This window comes from Alligator mississippiensis, chromosome 2 (genome assembly GCF_030867095.1).
Source record: "Alligator mississippiensis isolate rAllMis1 chromosome 2, rAllMis1, whole genome shotgun sequence".
Classification (NCBI taxonomy): domain Eukaryota; kingdom Metazoa; phylum Chordata; order Crocodylia; family Alligatoridae; genus Alligator; species Alligator mississippiensis.
Window position 1 is genome coordinate 298,437,378 of NC_081825.1, and position 20,412 is coordinate 298,457,789.

The following is a 20,412-nucleotide window of genomic DNA, read 5'->3' on the forward strand; positions in this document are numbered from 1 at the left end:
GATGGTACACCATAATGAGCTTCATCAGCATACTACCTGCAGCCTGCTGTTTTGGGCACGAGCTACAAAAATTAGGCTGTGACAGGGTTAACACAGGACTCCACCCCTCCAGCTTATTGAGCCAGACATAAAAGGCAGCCACCTTTGCAGCTGCACATGCACAACAGCTCTGGGTTTGCATCTTTTCCAGTGAAGAAACCAACCTCCCTGTTAAGACTTGACCCCAATATTTTTTTTTTTTTTGGGGGGGGGGGGGGGGGGGGGGGGGGGAGGAAGGTGCATGCTGTTTGCAAGAGAATATGATATTTCTCTGGATGTTAGGAAATCCAGATTTGTTACTTTTAAAATCTACATAATAAATACATGCCACTGGATTCCAGCATTTCCCAACCAGCTGGTAACTGTCATACTTATAGTAGAGAAGCAAGGGGTTTTTTTGATGGTATTTTTTACTGGACCAACTGTATAGTTGGGAGAAATGTTAGACAAGCTTCTGGGCACAAAAGTGACACTTTTTACCCAAAAGCTTGTCTAACATCTCTCCTAACTATACAGTTGGTCCAATAAAAGATATCATAAAAAACCTCACTTCTTGCATATTTCCTGACCATCACAGCTACAGCAACAGCACCAATATTAGATTTTCCAGTGAACTGCATTGAAGAAGTTAGCTTTTTCCCCTCTCTCAGAAGTTAAACAGCCAATTCCAACACAGCACCAGTGTTTCCACAGATTAGAGTGAATATTGCTGCAGCTTTGGATCTTCAGAAATTACATATCTAATTATGTGTCCATACTATGTACCATATACATACAAATGCACTTGGGAGGAAGGGGTGGGCAGGCAGCTAGGGAAAAGGTACAGTCCTCTTCTTCCAAAGAATAGCACTAAAAGGAACTTTCTTGTATGCCAGCTAACACAAAAGAAAATGCTGAAGCCAGAAGAATGTCAACATTGCTCTTCTGCTTCTCCATTAATTATAGCAAACACAGTTAGGTTGCACTCAAGAATGATTCTGCTTGGACTACACAGACCTTATGACAATTTGTTCAGAGAACTGCATGGAACTGGAAAGATACTCTTTTCTATTACCTGAGCCACTTACACATAGAGCAACACAGGTCCTAGAGTACAGGTCCTAGAGTAACTCAACTGATTTTCAGTCTAAAATATTAGCTATGAGCAATAAGGTACTGGGAGAAGGTCGTAGTGTTGTTGTAGCCTTGATGATCTAGGGAACATATGAGGCAAGGTTTTTTTGTGATATCTTTTATTGAACTAACTGCTAGGTACTTGGACAAAAGGCCTCAACACTTTTCTTTGAGCACTGACCTTGGAAATATTTCCACTCTCCAATAAGATATTTCTAGATATATTACACCTTGGTCTATTACCCTGAATTACACTATTTTTACTGTCCACTACCTTTACAAAAGGGAAGTGAAAAGTTATATCTCAAGTACTGATCCCAAGGAGAGACCTGGCAGCCTGGAATCTGATTTCTTATCTAGGCATGGAGAAGGAGCAACAGCAAAGAGACTTCCTGATCCCTTTCCATTATCAAGGTTAGAGACCCTACATGCCATTATGTCAAACAGTTCCTGTTTTCATTTTCAAGAGGAAATACAAAAGGCCAAACCACTTGAAAAGATACTGGGACTTCAGATAAATAAAGCCAGTATTTTCTCCAGCTAATGGGACTATTATGTTTGAGATTACTGGGATGTGTAAACAAAAATTGCTTATAATATCAGCATCAGCAGGGGATTTAAATACGTGCACATTTTGCTCTGAGAAAGAACCTTAGGCCAAGTATAAACATTGGCCTCCCTTTCAGTTTACATCTAAAATGAACACATGTCCAAATCTTATTTTATTCCCCCCCACTTCAACTCCTGGGTAATTTAAGCAACCAGTATGTGTGTATATGTATGTGTATACACACACACACTCCATAAAATAGAGATTAATTCTATCTAAAACATTGTAAATCCAGTTTTTGAAAACAGTAAAGGTGATTGTAGAAGTTGCTTAGGTACAGCAGGGGTCCACAGTAGGCAGGCAAGAATCAAAAGAAGAAAAAATATTTTTTTGCCAAATATGAAGTCTGTAGGCTTGAAAGCATGCCCCATCAGAAAAGCAAGACCTTTGTTTTATAAAAATAAATTCTAGCTACTGTATTTTCATATCAGACCTTAAACTATCCCTAGCCCCCTTGATTCTTCAAAACTGTTTTGCAACCATTCTTCAACTTAATATAGCAAGCAACAGATCAATGTAATAGTTAATACCTGGGTAAAAAAAGTGACACAGATGAAGCAATCAATGTTTTTTTTGAACACAGGCTAGAAATTGATGTTGCTGAATGAAGGGGATCAGGTGTGCCACAATGCGTCATGGGTGATCTACTTCACTGGGTGAAACACGTTGCGCCTTGTCCTGTCCTCGATGGTGCAGGACAAGGGGCAATGCGATTTCCCTGCTTTCCCAGATCAGACACTCCAGTCCAGCCCCGTGGTCACAGGGAGGGCTCTGGATGAGTGGGGCAAATGGGGCTTCTGCCTGCTCAGCCACACTTGCTCCTGTGATTTCAGGGAACAGTCTGGCTGAGTAGGGAAAGCAGGGCTTTCCTGTTTATGGAGAGACACCCTGAGATCTCTCATGGTGCCTCTCTGTAAGGGGGAAAGTGGGCAGGTGTTCCAGGGACCCTCAAGCCATCAAAGCCCCTGCTTGGGCTGGCTAGAAAGTACAAGCAGCTCAGGCTGCCTAAACTCTCCTACCACATAGCCAATAGACGACCACCACAATAAAGCGGCTGTCTATTACTACCCGTTGGCGTGCATGCCACTGATTTTCCTTTGATGTGGTGTGACAAAGGGTAGCAGCGTCTAGCTGCTAACAATTTGTTACGGTAGCACAAATGAGACATCAGGTGATGTCTGTTTCTACCCTGTGTCCAAATCTGTACAGAAACCTATTCTTGCTATGAAGTAAAAGGCTATACTTTTTATTTTTCCTGAAAGCATAAAACACATGTATTTTCTTGGCAGGGGAATAATAGAAATTATAAGAATTCAGGTGATTTTCATAGAGTATAGCTACTGATGACCTTTAAGTTGTTTTGGCATTTAACTTGCTAATCAACTTACTATAGCTTCTATAATTGCAGCTGTAGAAAAATCAAAAATAGATTATATGCACTGTTTTTTGCTTATAACAGCCTAGCAGAAGAAACAATCAGCAGGTGCTTCCTTGAAGTGAGACTATATAAATATATATCAAGACTCTTCCCTGCTCTAATTTAGAACAATATACTTTGAGATTTTAAAAAAAGGCTAGAAACATAGAAGTATCAGCTGCAAAAGCTGGCATTAAATTTATCTAATCTTTTTCAAACTGTTGGTGGAAGAGGTATAACAAAGGAGAAGGCATAATAAGAAAGAGGCACAACAAAGGAAAAGAGTGAATTAAAATGGATGATGTTTCACTAAATTACTAGACCACTTGAAATATATACTGGGAACAGCAAGCAGTGCTGTGTAATACCACCGGACAGGAGCATGCCTGACAGTTTACAAACATGAAAGGGTTCCACGCCTAGAGACACTTTCCATCTTAATAGGTACTATTTCTAAAACTGTTGTACCGAAGGCCTGCAAATGGGGATTACTGCCCCACTGACATAGGCATCACACACACCATAAAGAAAATCCATGCTTCAGTTTGATTCAGACAGATAAGGTGAGGAACAAGTTAAAAGTTTAAGTTCCTACAGAAGTGCAGCTGCAAAGATCTCATACAACATGGAATCTGGTGCTCTTGTCAAAGGGTGGCACATTCCTGACCCTCACAATTGCTGAAATAGAGCAACAGAACTCCTCCACATGCCATGGTTTCTTTTGTTTGTATGCTTTTAAACATGCCCTGCCTTCAACTTCTCATTTCTCATGGTACTTTCCTAGGTTAGAGCCTGACCACTCTATTACTTGCACAACATGCCTTATTGTTTCTCATTCCGACCCAGAATTGCTTTGCCCAAATGGTTAACATTGTTTTAGTCCTGTTCAAAGGCTAAGCACTGTTTACTCTGTTTAAAAGTTGGGTTCTCTCACAAGGACCTTGTGACAACACTACCAAGGCTCAGGAGCAATAGACAAAAAGGGGCCTCCAGAGCCACTGAAGCAATGACCAGCAAACACAGATGACTAAGTATAAGAATCCCTCCCATTCACCAAAGCCATAACCTCGTTTATAGGACTGCAATCCCATTTTAGCCTACATCACTGGAAACCATCTATTCTCATTTGCCATTTCGAATTCTCTCATTTCGACATATTTTGGTTTTTCTCTTGTGTTCAGAAAGCTCAGTACTGCTTTATTATACAGAGCCTGACTTTCTCTTCCTTTTTTTTTTTTTTAACCACACTGTCCTTAGCTTAACTGTCTGAATTAAATGGCAACTAATTTCAAAATGTTTACATGCTGCTGCAATGAAGAAAATTCCTGCTGAATCCTGTCTGCCGTTTTAAGGATGTGACTATATATGCATAGGAACAAAGATTATTTTTATTACCCATATCTTAAAATGGAAGATACTGCCAAGTTTTGGGCCAGGCCTATAGCAAATCATATTCTCAATACCTTCGGCAGTGCTTTACTGAAAGACAGACAAAAGAAAAGAACTCCTTTACAGCACAGTACTAATTCCCACTGAATAGATCTGCAATGCAATACTGCAGCAAAGTGATAGCAACAGTTCATGACAGTGCTCAACCTTTTAGCTTTGCACCGCCTCTGCCCAGCCCCACATGCCAGCATTGGGCCACTGTGCAACCCCGCAACTTGTGTGCTCCATCTACTGTGCAGTGCCATGGCACATGGGGCTCCTCACAGACCAGATTTCATGGTGCCGGGGCTGGATCTGGCCTGCAACCTGGGGGTTGAACACCCTTCGGTCCAAGATGCCTTTCAACTCAAAATCAGGCCCCCAGATATACAAACATAATAGAAACAGTAAAATGGGGGCTTGCACAAATCAAAGGGGTTTTGTTATAAAAGTAGCCTGCTTGGAAAAAGTGGGAAAGAGAAATCTAAACTGCATGTGTGTCTCAGTTCTGCTCTGGATCATCTTCCACCAGGCCATTCGAATGGTCAGAGCAGAAGGTGAGAAGAGGAGAACATAGAGGCTAAACAAGAAGGGGAAAAATGCAGAGAGAATGTCAGCCATCGAGGTTTGTATTGTGCTGAAATTACACAGGCACAAATTTTACACCCACAATTGTTCCACCAAACATGAAGGGTGTGGGAGGACAAGTGCAGCCTAGTAAAAAGCCCTTGAGCTCTACTTTTGTTTAGTTCACATATCCTGAGCATCCATACCCTATTTAGAATTTATTTTAGCTATGAAGTCAACTATTACTGTTACTAGGTCATTCTACCCATCACCCCCCACCCCCAAATTAAAACAATCACTGAACATACTTCCAGAAGGGAAGCTTTTTTGCTAGTGAGTAGGATGATTCCAAAAACATCACATAAGAAAGAGCATTAAAAGAAATGGAAAAAACAGCAAAGACAAGCATTAAGCAGAAGTCATATTTTTTCAATAACATTTACAAAAAACAAGCTTACTGAGACAGTACAAAAAGATCCTATTTGCCTTTTAACCTCATTGCTTAACACTTTTCTTTGCTCCTCAGTTACATGACTCATCTTACAGTTATGAAAGGACACAATTTGACAGGAGAATTCACTCTCATTATTGCTCAGCATGTCCACTGTTTGGATAGTCATTTTTCTCCTCCAACACAATATACCTGAATGCCTAAAATACATTTCTGAAAAGTCCCACCTGAAAGCTCAGTAGCTTTTTATGCACAGGTTTGAGTCTTATGTATAAAAGAGCAGACCATTCAGATGACCTGGTCACAATCTAGTTTCAAGCCACTATATAGACAGTAAATTTAGGGAAGAAAATTGGGGGAAAGGTAGTTACACTTATTGAGATGTTAAGTATCAGGTGGCTAATGCACCTGACACCAAGAAATGTCAGACAGATGGCTGAAGTTGGGAAGAGAAGAAAAATCAGAAGGGAGACATTCCAGAAACACCAGAATAAAGTGTTAAAATTAAGAACATTATAAAAGCTAGGAATGGAAGATGCTGAACAAAACCTACATAGGTGGGAGAAACACAATTGCTGGTGATTTCAAGTTAAGGAAAAATAACAAAGGAGACACCAGTATGGGTACCCAAACTGTTAAAAAATCATGAGAATGGCTTTAAAAAGGGTTGGGGTTTTTGTTTTTTTGTTTTTTACACAATTATTCTAGGGTTCTTTTTATTTGTCTACTTGGTTGAGCAATTAAGAGTTCATTCAGGGTTTATTTTCTCTGTAATCACAAGGACTAGAAACTCCTTTAAATGAAAGCTCAGATTCTGACATAACCACTTGAGGCATTAAACAAAAAAAAAAAGTATATAAAAATATTTAAAAAGCATGAGTTGACAACACATTTACTGGAAGAAGAATCAGGAAAAACAAAGTTCCAAAAGTGAAAAGCAAACAGGAACAGGAAATGATCACTACTGAGGACCTAAGACAAATAACAAGAAAAAGGACAGAAAAACTCCTTTTAAATCAAGTTAAAAATGGTAATTTTAGCAGGGCTTGAAAAAGGCCATCTGTCCAATCCAAAAGAAAATTATTTCTGACATAGTGCCATGGACTTCTGCAAAATCTAACCTTTATATTTAAAGAACTGTAATTCTCTGGCACTGAATTATTGTTGAAAAAAGATAAGCTTCCAAAAATTCACTTTATTTTTTTTTATTAGCATCTGATGAAATAAACTGCTACTTATGAAAGCTTACATGTGTCTGAATTAAGCTATAAGGAGCAATTCTGCCATGCCTTCTCTTTGATGATGACAGTGATAGTTAAAAGGCACAATCTAGGCTTCTGGAGAAAAAAGAAAAGAGCTTAGGCAATGAGATGTACTGGATCAAGAGAAAGTTTTTAAGATAAGGCTGATGGGAACCAGAGGAAAGAAAGCAACTGAAGAAAATGAAGAAGGGAAGGTAGAAAACAGAAGGAACAAATCAGCATACAAGAAAGCTGAACTGGGCCAAGGGAATAAATTAAAGGGTTAAAATACAGGGAGTAATTCAAAATCAAACAAGAGTGAAAGAGAGCAGAGGAAGGTTTAGGGAAGACCCTGTTTTAAAAACAGTAAGGTCCTGGGCTGAGAAAGATATAAAGCCAAAGAAAGTGAAAGATGGAGCTGGGGACATTTTGTCTATTGCAGTGAAATTTAAAGTGGCATATTCTGCAGGTAAGAAAGTGACTGCTTTCTGTAAAGGAAAAGATTGTCCATTTTTGTTTCTCTCACTAGCCAAGCAGAAGAAAACTATATTCCTGTCTGCTTCTGGCACAAAGCAGCTGTAAAGTTATTAAACATTTGTCAGTTTTAAATACTGCTCAATAAACAATAAAATAGGGGAGCACTTGGCAAGAAAGAACCACCACATTTACTGGATTTCAAGACAAAGTTTTGCTGCCTGCTTCCCCCTCCCACCCTGTCCCCAATACCTCTTACCACCCCTGCAACCTCAGGTCCCTGCCCCTTCCCGCCCCCTCCCATGGCCTCCCCACTCCCACACAGCTTACAGGCTCCATCCCTGCCCCAGCCTGGGCCATGAAGCAAAGCACATGTTTACTGCAGCCCTAGCCCAGCCCAGTAGCAGCAACTAGCTCCAGCCCCAGGCAAACTGGACGGGAAGTGTGGGGAGGCAGGCACAAGGGAGACAGCATGGGAGCAAATGGTAGGGGTGGAGCAAAGGGCAAGCTGTTTGACCCCCTCTCCCCCCAACCTGCCTCCCTACTGGCTCCCCCTCCCCAGCTGCCCCCCTGCCCCTGCTTTTTGCACTGCAGCTTGGGGGAGGGGAGGGGAAGGATGAGAGACATGACACGCACACAAATTTAAGATGACCCACCAATAATTAAATTCTACACGTGGAAAACTATAACTAATTTATAAACTGTTCCATTTACAGAATCTAATTATTGGGGGACTTGTCTTCAGTTTTGTGTCTTCTTGGATTTGAGTAAATATGGTAAATGGCAGAAGCTCCCCTATGAATTCTAGCATTGAGTGAGGCACAGTAGGGGTGAAATAAAGTTCTCTTCTAAGAGCTTTCTATGCAGCTCTTACAAACAGAAAAGAGCAGAAACAAATGGGAAACTGAGACTCTGAAACTACGTTTGGCCAGACAACATAGGCACAACACCTATAACTGCTTTTAGTTTGTAGTAGATCGAAACTGAGAGGCATTTCTCCAATCCACATGACTATGTTCATCTCAAGGTTTGCATTTCTAATATAAGAAATAAGTCTCCTAGTCCTCAAGTATCAATGTTTCCTGAATTTTTTGTCCACTTTATATTAGCATTTAAGTCACTTTCAACATTGTTTTGAAGCACCTATTGGTGAAATATTAGGGATGCACCAATAAAGATTTTTTTAACGATACCGATAGCCGATTATTAACCAGCCATATTGGCCGATACCAATCTGATTACTGATATGCAGCCTGGCAGCTTGGAGAGCAGTGTCCAGCTGTTAAGTCTGTTGGGGGAAAGGGTGGGGAGAGGGAGGGAAGGGAGGGAGGGGAGATTGAGGCCACCACGATGAGGGAGTGAGTGGGGTAGGGGCAGGTGCTGCCCAGCTAGGGTGGGGCAGGGCAGGGCAAAAGGACAGAGCAGAGGGCAGCTCATCTGGGGAGCATTGAGTGCACAGCCCACACTGCACACAAAACCAGGGGGGCACATGACCCCCATGCCTCCCCCAGGGGTGTGCACAGCAGCAGGAGCCATTGCGCCTCTCCAGACAAGCCGCCCATAGCTCTGTCTCATGCCCTGTGCATCCCCGGCTGAATAGCGCCTGCCCTGCCCCAGCCCCAGCACCTCCCTCACTGTGGGGGACTCAATCTGCTCCCCCACATACCTCTTCCCCCCAACAGATTTACCAGCCAGACACTGCTCTCCATGCTGCTGGGCTGCAATCTTGGCTGCATGCATGCTGAGGCTGCACGCATGCACGTGGCATTTATCAGTGACATTATTGGCCACATTGGCCAAAAAAAAGCTGATTGCTGATAATGTCAATTTTCCTTTTATCAGTGCCGATACGATATGGACTGATGTATCGGTGCACCTCTATGAAATATGTTTTTCCATCAATATCCTCCTTTCCTAGAATCAACAGTTTGTAATGACCAGTTGCTACAAGTGAACAGGAACACGTGACTTACATAGATGACTACCAATCCAAGTCTAGAAAGATCAGATGTACTATATTACATAATATTTAGCAAAGGCAAATAAAGTTGTTCAAATGTTTTCACATTAAAGTTGCATCATTTACAGACTTAAACAGTAACGCTAGCATTACTCTTTGGCATTTAGCTGTCCTCCTGACTCCTGACCAAATAAAAAAGTCTTCTGTAACAAAAGCATAGCTTTCTTAAGTTACGAATTCCATACACGAGGTCAGTGACCTTAAAATCTTGACATTCTTGCTAGCTGTTTTCTTAGAGATGGCAGATTTGCATTTTTGCTCACAGCTTGCATGCAAAAAACAACTGACAATGCATTTCATTCTGAAAATACATGATACACAAGTTTAAAATGGTTCCTTAAACATCCTCTGTTCCAAGATGTGTTCTGATGATTCATGATATAAAACTAAGTGTAACTTTTTTTCCCTTTTAAAGGTCAATTTCCCTATGGCAGAGGGGCTCCAGAAATGCAGCAAACCCTGAAAGATTTTTCACCGATGGAGTTTTCTAATATTATAAAAGCCTAAGTCTGTCTGCCTGTAATGCTTTATTCATGCTCTGCTTGGCAGACAAACAAAGGCTACTTGGCTTCTGAAAAGTGCTATGAAATGGTTAAGATTTTTTAAAAATAAAACATAGTACTAAGGTTAATTCTAGACAAATAGGAGGTATGTTCACAGCACGAAGGACAATAGGTCTTTCAAATACATTTTAGCCTTTTTTTTTTATTACACACACATTTCCCTCCATTTCCTTCTCTTCAATAGAATATATGCAGTGTTATTATCTGGCTGCCATAAATTTAAACAAACAACAAATCCTGCTGAAGCACTGCCATTAAAAGAGGATTTGTAGAGTGCAACTTTCATTGAAACACATGCGCAGCAGCTTAAAGAAACATTTCCAGAGCAAAATTACTTTTCATGCATTATTTAAAGAAAACCACTTGCCTGAAGTGTGTCTCCCATGGTTTTGTGACATCCTTTGGAAAAGATCATTGTTGTGTTCATAATATCTATAGTCCTCATGTACACGATCATTTAGTTGACGCCTCCTTTGTCCATCAAAAAAATGATCATAGTAGTAGCGGGCCCCTGTATCTCCATTTTCTGAAACGGAGTTAGCTTCTGTTAGAAATGACTGGGAGGAAGAACCGTATTCCCGAGGAACGTCAGCCAAACTTCTTGCAAGATAGGAAGGTGCAGATAGGCGGTTGCTTTCTCGTCTCATTATTTCATGAGGTGGCCTCTGAACTGGAGTTCTAAGGAAACTCTGGTTTCTGGAAAGTATTCCATCCCCACCAGCAGAGTAGGCAGAAGAACTTGAGTCAGGAAGGCAGATATCTGTTCGTCTTGGAATAGTTGGACCATGACGAATAAATGAAGGCATCAGATCTGTAACAGAACCAACAATACATTGTAAGCAAAAAACTTGATTCTAGCTATAAAATACAACCTAATTACATGGAATATAAACACTTAACTGGGTTGAACTTAAAGCTAAAAACTTTATTCTAAAAATCAGGAAATTCAAAAGCTACAGTTTGGAGAGGAAGATAAGCTTGCTTGTATTGTGCAAATGGATACCATATTAAATAATTATTCTTAAAGCACATATCAAAGAAATTAATATTACCCCATATTTCTCTCTCAAAAAACTAGGAACATCTATTCCATGAAAGAAACTCAAAGTAAATGGTATTAAGCCACATATGCCACACCCAGACAAGAGAAGCCGTGTGGTATATGACACTGCAGACCCATCTGCAGTGCCACACACCGCACGTTCGGGTATTTCCTGTGCTGCTACCTTGCAGCGTGAGGGAGATCCTGGGGTCAAAAAAACCTGCACAGGAAAAAAACCAAAGCAGTGAACATGGCTGCAGCATGTGCCACTCAAAACTAGAGCCTGGCCCATTAGAGCCATGCTCCAGCTCCAGGATCATGGCGGCTGCACAGCTGGCATGCCTAGAGGGCGCATGACATGAGTGGTCCCTGGGGACAAGCAGCAATGGCACAAGGTGTGCCCGCTGCTTCATGTTGCTGGGGAACCAAACATCCGTGCTCATCTGGACATGACCACCATAGAAAATTCATGCGTACTATGGGGATAAGTTATCAAGTTGAAGAAAGATCAGTTTGTGAACTCTTTAGACAAGAGGTTTTTACTCTGTTTTTGTTCTGTGCATAGCAAATTCAAATTTCAGAAATTAGGTGTACTTAACCAAGACCACAGTTCTACTGTGCTTGGTACTGTGCGCATTTATACATTTGTTAGGAAAAAGCACCTGCCCCAAAAAGCTTAGACTCTAAATACCTGAGACAGACCAAAGAGGCATGGAAAGTTTAAGAAACCAACACCACAAAGTCATTTAGCAAGTCAGGTCATCTCTTCACTACCAGGGCCTCGTGAACCTCAATCCAGAATGCCATTACTGCATGCTGATGAAGTGACCTGATGAAGGATGTCTTGCATTCCCAAGCCTCTCTAACTTCATCCCAACCCTGCAGTCGATCCAAGAAGAGAGATCACCCCAAAAAAACCTTGCCCTTTGCATTACAGTACACTGGCAAAGCACTCCTAGTTCATGTTTGTATATGTAGCTATACTGGCGTGTTCCAATACAATAAAACCCTCAAAACAAAAGGATAAATGCACCTTTTTGGCCTATTTAAATGCATCTTTAGAAAGGTCTTTTGATGGCACAGCTATGTTGGGTAGGAATCAACTTTTTCCACTTCGCCTCAACGGCAGAACTAGGAACATAACCCAACTTTCCCACTCCCTGTTCAGTGCCGTACCAGGATATGTGCGTTCACGTATTCTCACTAGCGATGTAAGTGATTTGCCCACAGTCTCACAGAAATCTGTGGTAAAGTCAGGACTGGAACCTGCACTATCACCACGATACAGCCCATCCAAACGCTGTCATTGTGCGCGTGTAAAATCTCAACTTTAATATGACCTGACTGCCTCTGCACTTGACTTTTCTGCCTTAAGGAAGCAAATATAGGATGTGAACAATAACTGCTACTCTGCTAGTGTTATCTATATAATGTTGTCTCCATCAAGTGATATATTATCTTGGTATTATATCACACCATCCACCTGATACTACAACCAGACACAAATTAAACAAAAAAAAAGTTACTATGCCTTCTGGAAACCACCCACCCCACGTGGTAATGAGGCCAATTTGTTCTGCAACTTTTACATTTGTTTTGAATGGCGCGTTAGTAGACAACACGCATAAACCTACGCAAAAGTTATTACACGTGAGAGCGTACAATCAGCTATCGTTACTTCTCAACAAAACAGCCTAAGGGCTGACAGGTTTACAACGCATTTTCCTTTCTCGCCAGGACGTTCAATGACGAAAGCTATGGATGGACACGCTCATCCCTCGAGATGATCCTTGGGACAATAAGACGCGGTCGACCGTTTACTGTGAGGTAAATAGCGACGCACCTGGCGCAGGGGCAGCGAATATTACCCGTCTCCCGTAAGAGTGACAGGGACTTTGCTTCTGCTGGATTGCACCGGGAGATCAGGCTCAAGTGATAGTTACCCTAGGGTGAAAAATGCTCTTTTTGGGCAGTGAAGACAGTCTAAGTCTGAAAAACAAGTGCCGACCCCAGGACAGAGATAGATGAACGATTCCCAGCATCAGAGAAAACTATTAAGGGAACACGGTCCATTTAAACACGTGTTTCTCTACTTCTCTGCCGAGACCTTTTATCCTGCCCGGGGTGGAGCCCGGGGGGGGGGGCATTTCGGGGCAGCCCTTGAGAGGGTCTCGGGGCACCGGGGAGCCCCGCGGGCGGGCGGGCGGGACGGCGACACTCACTGCGGAGCAGCGGGCTGGTCTCCTTCTTCACGTACTTGCCCTGCACCTCGCCCGGCTTCGACAGCTCCGCGCGCGTCTTCTTCCGCGACAGCATCCCCCCTCCCCCTCAGCGCGCCGCGCCCGCACCCGCACCCGCACCCGCACCCGCCCCGGGGCACCCCCGCTCCCGGCCCCGCCGCTGCGCCATGTGCGGAGCCGCCGTCGCCGCCCCCCGCACTCGCCCCTCAGGGGCGCCGCCGCCGCGCAGGGGCTGATGGGATACAGGAAGCCGGGCCGGCCGCCGCCCTGCGCCACAGCGCCGCCCTGCGGCACGGAGGGTCTCCCGTCCCCCCGCAGCCAATGGGAGCCCGTCTTTCCCCTGCTCCCCGCCGCTCCCCTCCCCTTCGCTCCCAGCTAACGGTCGGGGTAGAACGTTGCGGGTGGTGGGTTCGGTGGCGGTTGGAGGAGAGTGGGGGAGGGGCACTTGCTGAGGGAGCCCAGCGCCGCCCCCCCCACCCACGAGGGCTGTGGTTGCACCCCTAGACACTCCCATACACACCCACCCACCCATGAGTGCTGTGGTTGCACCCCTAGACACTCCCATACACATCCACACACCCATGAGGGCAGTGGTTGCACCCCTAGACACTCCCATACACACACACACATCTACACACACCCATGAGGGCTGTGGTTGCACCCCTAGACAGCCCCTTCCCCCACACACACATCCACCCCCCCCAGGCGGGCTGTGGTTGCACCCCTAGACACTCCCCCCCACCCCCCCACCCCCATGAGGGCTGTGGTTGCACCCCTAGACACCCCCACACACACCCATGAAGGCTGTGGTTGCACCCCTAGACACCCCCCACCCCCATGAAGGCTGTGGTTGCACCCCTAGACACCCCCCCACACACCCATGAGGACTGTGGTTGCACCCCTAGACACCCCCCCCACAGACACACACATCTACGAGGGCTGTTGTTGCACCCGTAGACACACACACACATGCACAGGGGGCTGTTGCTCCATCACCGGACACACATCCTTCCCCTGAGGGCTATTGTTCCACCCCTGGAATATCTCCAGGCTGGCAGGAGAGAGGGGAGGCTCGGCCCACGGAGCCAGGCAGGCAGTGGTTCCCCAGGCTTGCAGTGGGCCAGCATTTAAACCAACACGTGCCATTTCATCCTGGACTCCCCCCTGAGACCTTTTAGTGCGGAGAAAGCAAAGAGACCCTGCTCTCCCCTCCAAAATACCCAGCAGGGCAAAGGTTCAGGCCCTGCTGTGCCCAAGTCTCCATCAGCTGCCAGGCCCGACTGCCAGCAATTGTGCAGAAATGACTGAGCACTCTCACTCATTTTGAGCAGAAATTGCATTTGTGTCCAATCCCTGTATGTGCACCCCAACAAAAATGCTTACTTTGACTAACTGATGCTTCTGCAATGAAGAACACTATTATTATGATTATGATTATTTATTTGAAGATCCCTGTTCAGTGGTGCCACCACAGTCTGTTGCAGGTAGAAGGCAGGACAGAGATGCCTCTTATAGACTAACAGAATCACAGAAAACAAGGGTTGAAGGGACCTCAGGAGGTCCGCACGTCTAATCCAACCCCTGCTCCAAGCAGGACCAGCCCCAACTAGATCATCCCAGCCAGGGCTTTGTCCAGCTGGGTTTTGAAAACCTCCAAGAAGAGAGCTCCCACCACCCCTCTGGGTAACCTGTTCTGGTGTTTTACTACCCTCCTGGTGGGAAAATCTTCCTAATATCTGACCTCAATGTCCCTTGCTGCAACTTGAGCCCATTCCTCCTTGTTCTGTATCTGCTCCCACTGGGAACAGCCCAGCTCCATCCTCTTGAACCACCCTTCAGGGATTTGAAGGCTGCTGTTAAATCCCCTCCAAGTCTCCTCTTCTCTAGACTAAATCAGACCAGTTCCCTCAGTCTTTCCTCGCAAGTCATGTCCCCCAGCCCCTGAACCATTTCCATTGCCTCTCCCCGATTTGTCCATATCCTTTCTGTAGTGGGGGCCCACAGCTGGACCCAGGACTCCAGATGTGGCCTCCCCAGTGCTGAATAGAGGGAAAGAATCACCGCCCTTGATCTGCTGGCAATGCTCCTCCCAACGCAGCCCAGGATGCCGCTAGCTTTCTTGGCAACAAGGGCTCACCACTGGCTCATATCCCACTTGTTGACTCATATTCAGCTTGAATCAGTTGTCTCTGTCATGCTGCTGGCCATGTTCTCCAGAAAATATAGCTAGACTGAAACGGTCTGATTTACAATAAACTCCTTCACCGAATTCTCTCTCCAGTGACCCTGCTGTCCTTCCGCAGCTGCACATTTTTTATAGATCAGTCCCCTAGTAGGTAAATACTGGATGTAAATACTAGTCAACAGCAAACACAAGCAGGAGACACTAGCATCAATCCTGGACACTGCAGGCTTAGGTTACATCTGCAAGCTGAATTGAAATCAGCTCTCCAGATGTGCACCTCAAATACTAAGCAGCAGCTGGCAGTTGGACAGCCTGGACAAATGCCACCTGGCACAAAAAAGTATCCTTCCCAATGGACAACTTATCAGCCAAAACAAACTGCCATCAGACTCATGATTGATACGATGTGTTACTAAACATTTTCCAATGAAGCCATGTCCACAATTGCAACACTTCATTTCTAGTGCCTGCAGCGAATGGAGCGGGGGGCTTGGTTGGGTTCCAACAGCACCGATGATATTGTGTCACTCATCCTATAGGCAGAAGCAAAGCAACACAGGAGATTTTCCCATAACGATGGGTGGCACGAACAGCCAGCCAGGGACGTTGTATCTTTGTTCCCCTGGCAGGGCCGTAGGAAGAAAGTCACCTCTGGCTGTCACATGAACTGACACCATGAGAAGAAAATAACAGCTCTTCTTTGAGATCCAGGAGCCTTTCTCCTGCATCCAGCAAGTTCACTGTTCTTCCACAGATAAATGCCTAAAGTTGAAATGGGATCTGAGGCTACGTGGTGGTGGTGATGTTGCTCCCCACTTTTGCACCATAGGCTGATTGGGCACTTTCTCCAGGGAATGAAAGACCCATGCTCCAGCCACCCCTTTCCCAATCTGAAGGAATCTGAAGTCTACATCTCCTGCTTTCTTGTAGGTCCCTAACCACCAGGCTCCCAGCAAAGCAAGGCCAAGTGTGCCCTCCTCACCTCCTGTGTCATGCCAAGCAGCCAAATCCTTTTCTGCCTCTGATCCTATCTACCCATTTAATCAAAATATGGTTTCACAAAATGCACCAGCAGCAATGTGGACAAGAACAGGGGCCAGAACCCAGGACATGTTCCTTCCTAGGGGTGCCAGACTGAGGCTGCTTCTGGACTAAGTACAGACAGTCAAAAAGCCGGAGGCTGAATCAATTCAGTCTTTGCAGGTGAGTCTAAGCTGCGTCGATTAAACCAAGAAGCAAGTGAACAGACATTCACTTTTGATTCAGGAAATGCTGCCGTATGCCTGCAGCGACTCAGGCCAGAAGCCGGGGGCACTAGAGCATGCCTCCCAGCCTGCCAGCCACTGCCAAAGGGGAGGGACTGAAGCGCCAAGGTTTCCTCCCCTCCCTGCTCCAGTGGAGGGGACGTGGCCAGGTCCCAGCCCTGGGCTAGCATGCTGGAGGGTGGGGGTTTAAATACTCTCCCTAGACCACATCAGACCCCAACCCTGGTCTGCCTGGGAAGGGGGCAGGCAGCGCCTGCCAGGCTTCTGCCCTCTCCCGCCCCCCTCTCGAGGCTGCCAGGCTGAGGAGAAGGTGGATGGGGGAAAAGGTAGTGGCACTAAATTCATAAAAGTTTGAACAAGAATAGTTTTCTCTCTGAACTGAGCACGTATTGAACGCAGCAATTTGCAACTTCAAGCACACAAGAAGCAACCACCCAAAATCTTTGCCTATGCTAAAATGCAGCCCAGGAAAACACAGGGTGAGCACACACAACTTAGTCTACCTTATAATGTAAACCAAGAAGGCAAGAGAAAGCCTTGCATAAATCTTACGTAATCCCAAGTGTCTCCTTACAGCCAGGTATTCAAAAAGTCCTTCTTGGGGAATCGGCAGGTGGTCTTAGGTGTCGGAGCAGAGATCTCACAGGCCTCATCTCTACTTGGGTTTCTACAGGCACACTTTCACCCCTTTGGGTGCCTTGACACTAGTGTGCTTGTTGTCACCTATAGCACCTTTGGCAGGTCAGGACTCTCACGCATTCAGTGTCTTTTGTCTCTGCTTAGGTATTCCTGTCTCCCACCTTTTACTGGTTCTGTTTTATAATGTAAATGTAGCTCTCTGCTTTTTTTGGTCACACCAGCCCAAGCAGTCCCTCTCCTGTTCCCTTAGCTCCATCTCCAGCACACATGTGACTATTGTTTTACTTTGCCAACACTTCCCACCTCTCAGTCTGGTTGGCGGGGCTTGGCCTTATGTTCACAGGTGGCAGGGGACTAGTCCCTCCAGCCCCCCTAGACCTCATATGGGTTTGCCTGGGGGGCAGTCCCTCTCAGGCTGTTGCCCACCTGCACCAGCAGAGATCAGGGGGCACGGGGAGCATACTGAGCTGAGGAAGTGGGGATTAAAGCCCCTCTGAGACCCCAGCTGGGGCAGTCCCTCTCAGGCTGTTGCCTCCCCATGCCCCCACCCCCCCTACTCCAGCAGGAAAAAGTCTGATGGGGCTGCCCCCTTCCCCAGGCAGACCCAGCTGCAGTCGCCAGCTGGGCTTCCCACCCTCACCCCCTTGTTGGCCAGCCCTCACTGCTCTGGCTGGGGAGCAGAGGGGCAGGGCCAACAGCAACTGACAGCACAGCACAGCCCAGCTCAGGGCTGCAAAGCATGTTGGGATGTCAGGGGACTGTGATTTAACTTGAACCAGGAAGGGGTCTGGGACAGAAGTTTCATAAACCAGCTTGACCTAAATTAGTTAAGTCCGATATTTATTACGTTCAACCAGGTTTATCTTAACCCAGTTTTAGCCATTTTGAAAGTGGTTTATGTGCACTTCTGTTCTGTTAAAGGCTTAGAACAGTTTCTGATCACTTAAACCACTATGTGCAACTTCTGTCCCTAGTCCTGATGACTTCTTCTGACTCCACCTCCACTTTGCTGAGTAGATGTGAATTCAAACTCTTAGAACCTTGTCCTGGGCAAGTGCCCTACCACCAGGCTATTGGGCTAAAAGAAAGGAGGGTTTCCTCCTCTTCCTCCACACATCCTCCTCCTAATAATTTCTCCACCTGGCTTTCTTCTGATTAAAGCTTTGGGGACTTGCATGACATTGAGTTCTCCTATGCTCTGTAGTGACAGGAAAATTGACCATAGTGGGTATCTTCTGAGCATGCCCAGAAAGACAAGGATAAAACAGTTAGAAGCAAGGATCTAAGTTCTGCACACGTGGCATTTCAACACCTGAACAAGAATTTGGGCCATCACAATCCTAGCTTAGCTCACGAGACTTGGAGTAGCACCAGCAAAGTCTACGTGGAGTAGCATTACAGAAGTGCTGCTCATCTGCATTGGAAAAATTAAATCCTGTCCTCCTGGATTCAGACTGGCAGTTGCAGTAGTAAAAGCTACAAGATGACAGGGATTATTCATTTTTACCACCAGTGTCATCTCACCAGACTCAGGAGAGGATTTAGCAGACAGTAGCAAAAATGCCCTAGCACTCATCATTCTGTTACCAGGGCAAGGGCGGGCAATTATTTTGGGCAGAGGGCTGCTTACTGAGTTTTGGCGAGCGATCAAGGGCCACATTATGGGAAGCCAGGGGCAGATATATATTAATTTTCTAAATTTTTAGGGGCCCTGCAGGCCAGACAGAGTGGCCTGGCAGACCACATCCGGCCCACGGGCCATGTTTTGCCCACCCCTGCACTAGGGGTTCCCTCTTTGGCACAGTGAATGCAGCTCCAATCCAAAAAGCAGTGTCAACACTTACCACTGCCTCCAGCTGGGATAAGCAGTTCCAGGGTGGCAGAATTACAATCCAGTCTCAAGTGTTTGTGAAATTTGCTACCTCCCCCCTTCCCTTTTCATGCTGATTTTAATATATCAGTATATATTTTTATGAAGATGATTATAGTGAGGGAGGGGAAAAGACAAGAACCACTCAAATATTCTCCATGGAAGAATGGACAAGGCAACCCGGCTCTTATTATTTCCAGCTGGGCCACCAATTTCCTGTGAGCTGCAAGTAAAACAGCACTTGCTTTTTTGCCTCTGTTCTCCTGCTTCTATAAATGTAGATAATAGCAAACTTCAGGGTCTTATGAACGTTAATTATGTACTTTAAGATCCTTGAGGGCTGCATAACTGCAAAGTATTAGCCGATGGTTATGAGCCATCTACAGACACATGATAGTAAATGATGGGTGTCTGTCTAGCTCATCAAAAAAGAGGAAACAGAAAGCTTGGAATTTTAGTGGTTTTTTGACTTGCAGGATTTCATTATGATCCAGTACTACAAGCCCTGCAGCATTCAATGCTATGGATTAATACAAAACCAGTTTGGCAACAAGCCGTAAAAATGTCATTGAAAAATGCGGGAGCCCAGAAATGTTCAGATGTATCACAGTAACATTCATGGGTATAGAAGCAGAACATACTTAAAAGTCTACTATAAGGGGCTGCAGGCCAGATTTGTACTGAATATTTCATCTGGTTTTTGATTATGCATTTAACAAATATGAAAAACTACCACCTCGCATGCATCCAAGAAGTACAGTAACACATCATCTTAGAGGATTTAGAACAGACAAGACTCCTGCATCTCTTGGGAATAAAAACTCCATTTCAAGTCGTATACAAATGAAAAGGGAAATTTTAAATCTTAAATTCTGAATATTTACCTTTTTAATGAGAATGATAAAATCAACTAGTGTATTAAAGAGTAGCTTTTACTAAAAAATAAAGTAGAATATTTACATAAGTAGAAATGACTAAGAAGAAAGTAGCTGGAGGCTGAGAACAGGCTATAGTAAAACAATTAAAAAGATATGAATTCAGTATCTGATCCTTCAAGCAGGCTTGTTACTTCCCTGGACAGATTTTTTATTTATTTATTTTAAACTCCCATACTATTTGTATTGCCACCTTATTCATTTAAAATTAACTTTAACATAGGCACTTGCACTGCAACTGAATAGATGTATAATCTCCACAAGATACCCAAATATTTTTACATAAGACAAAGAAACCAAACCAAACAGTGAA

General features: G+C 44.8%; 1 protein-coding gene across 2 annotated transcripts in view; it reads right to left on the bottom strand.

The window, feature by feature from the left end:
* SAV1 (salvador family WW domain containing protein 1) overlaps positions 1-13,312 on the bottom strand; it is a 30,665-nt gene extending 17,353 nt beyond the window's left edge. The window contains exons 1-3 of one of the 2 annotated variants that reach the window (XM_059723387.1): positions 13,188-13,276; positions 12,809-12,909; positions 10,291-10,734 (exon numbers count right to left, since the gene is read on the bottom strand). In XM_059723387.1, the coding sequence (XP_059579370.1) occupies positions 10,291-10,729 (439 nt within the window). In that variant the 5' untranslated portion in view covers positions 10,730-10,734; positions 12,809-12,909; positions 13,188-13,276. Of the gene's footprint in view, positions 1-10,290; positions 10,735-12,808; positions 12,910-13,187 lie in introns of both variants that reach the window. The other variant, XM_006276016.4, reaches the window with a different exon arrangement.
* Positions 13,313-20,412: the final 7,100 nt, after the last annotated feature.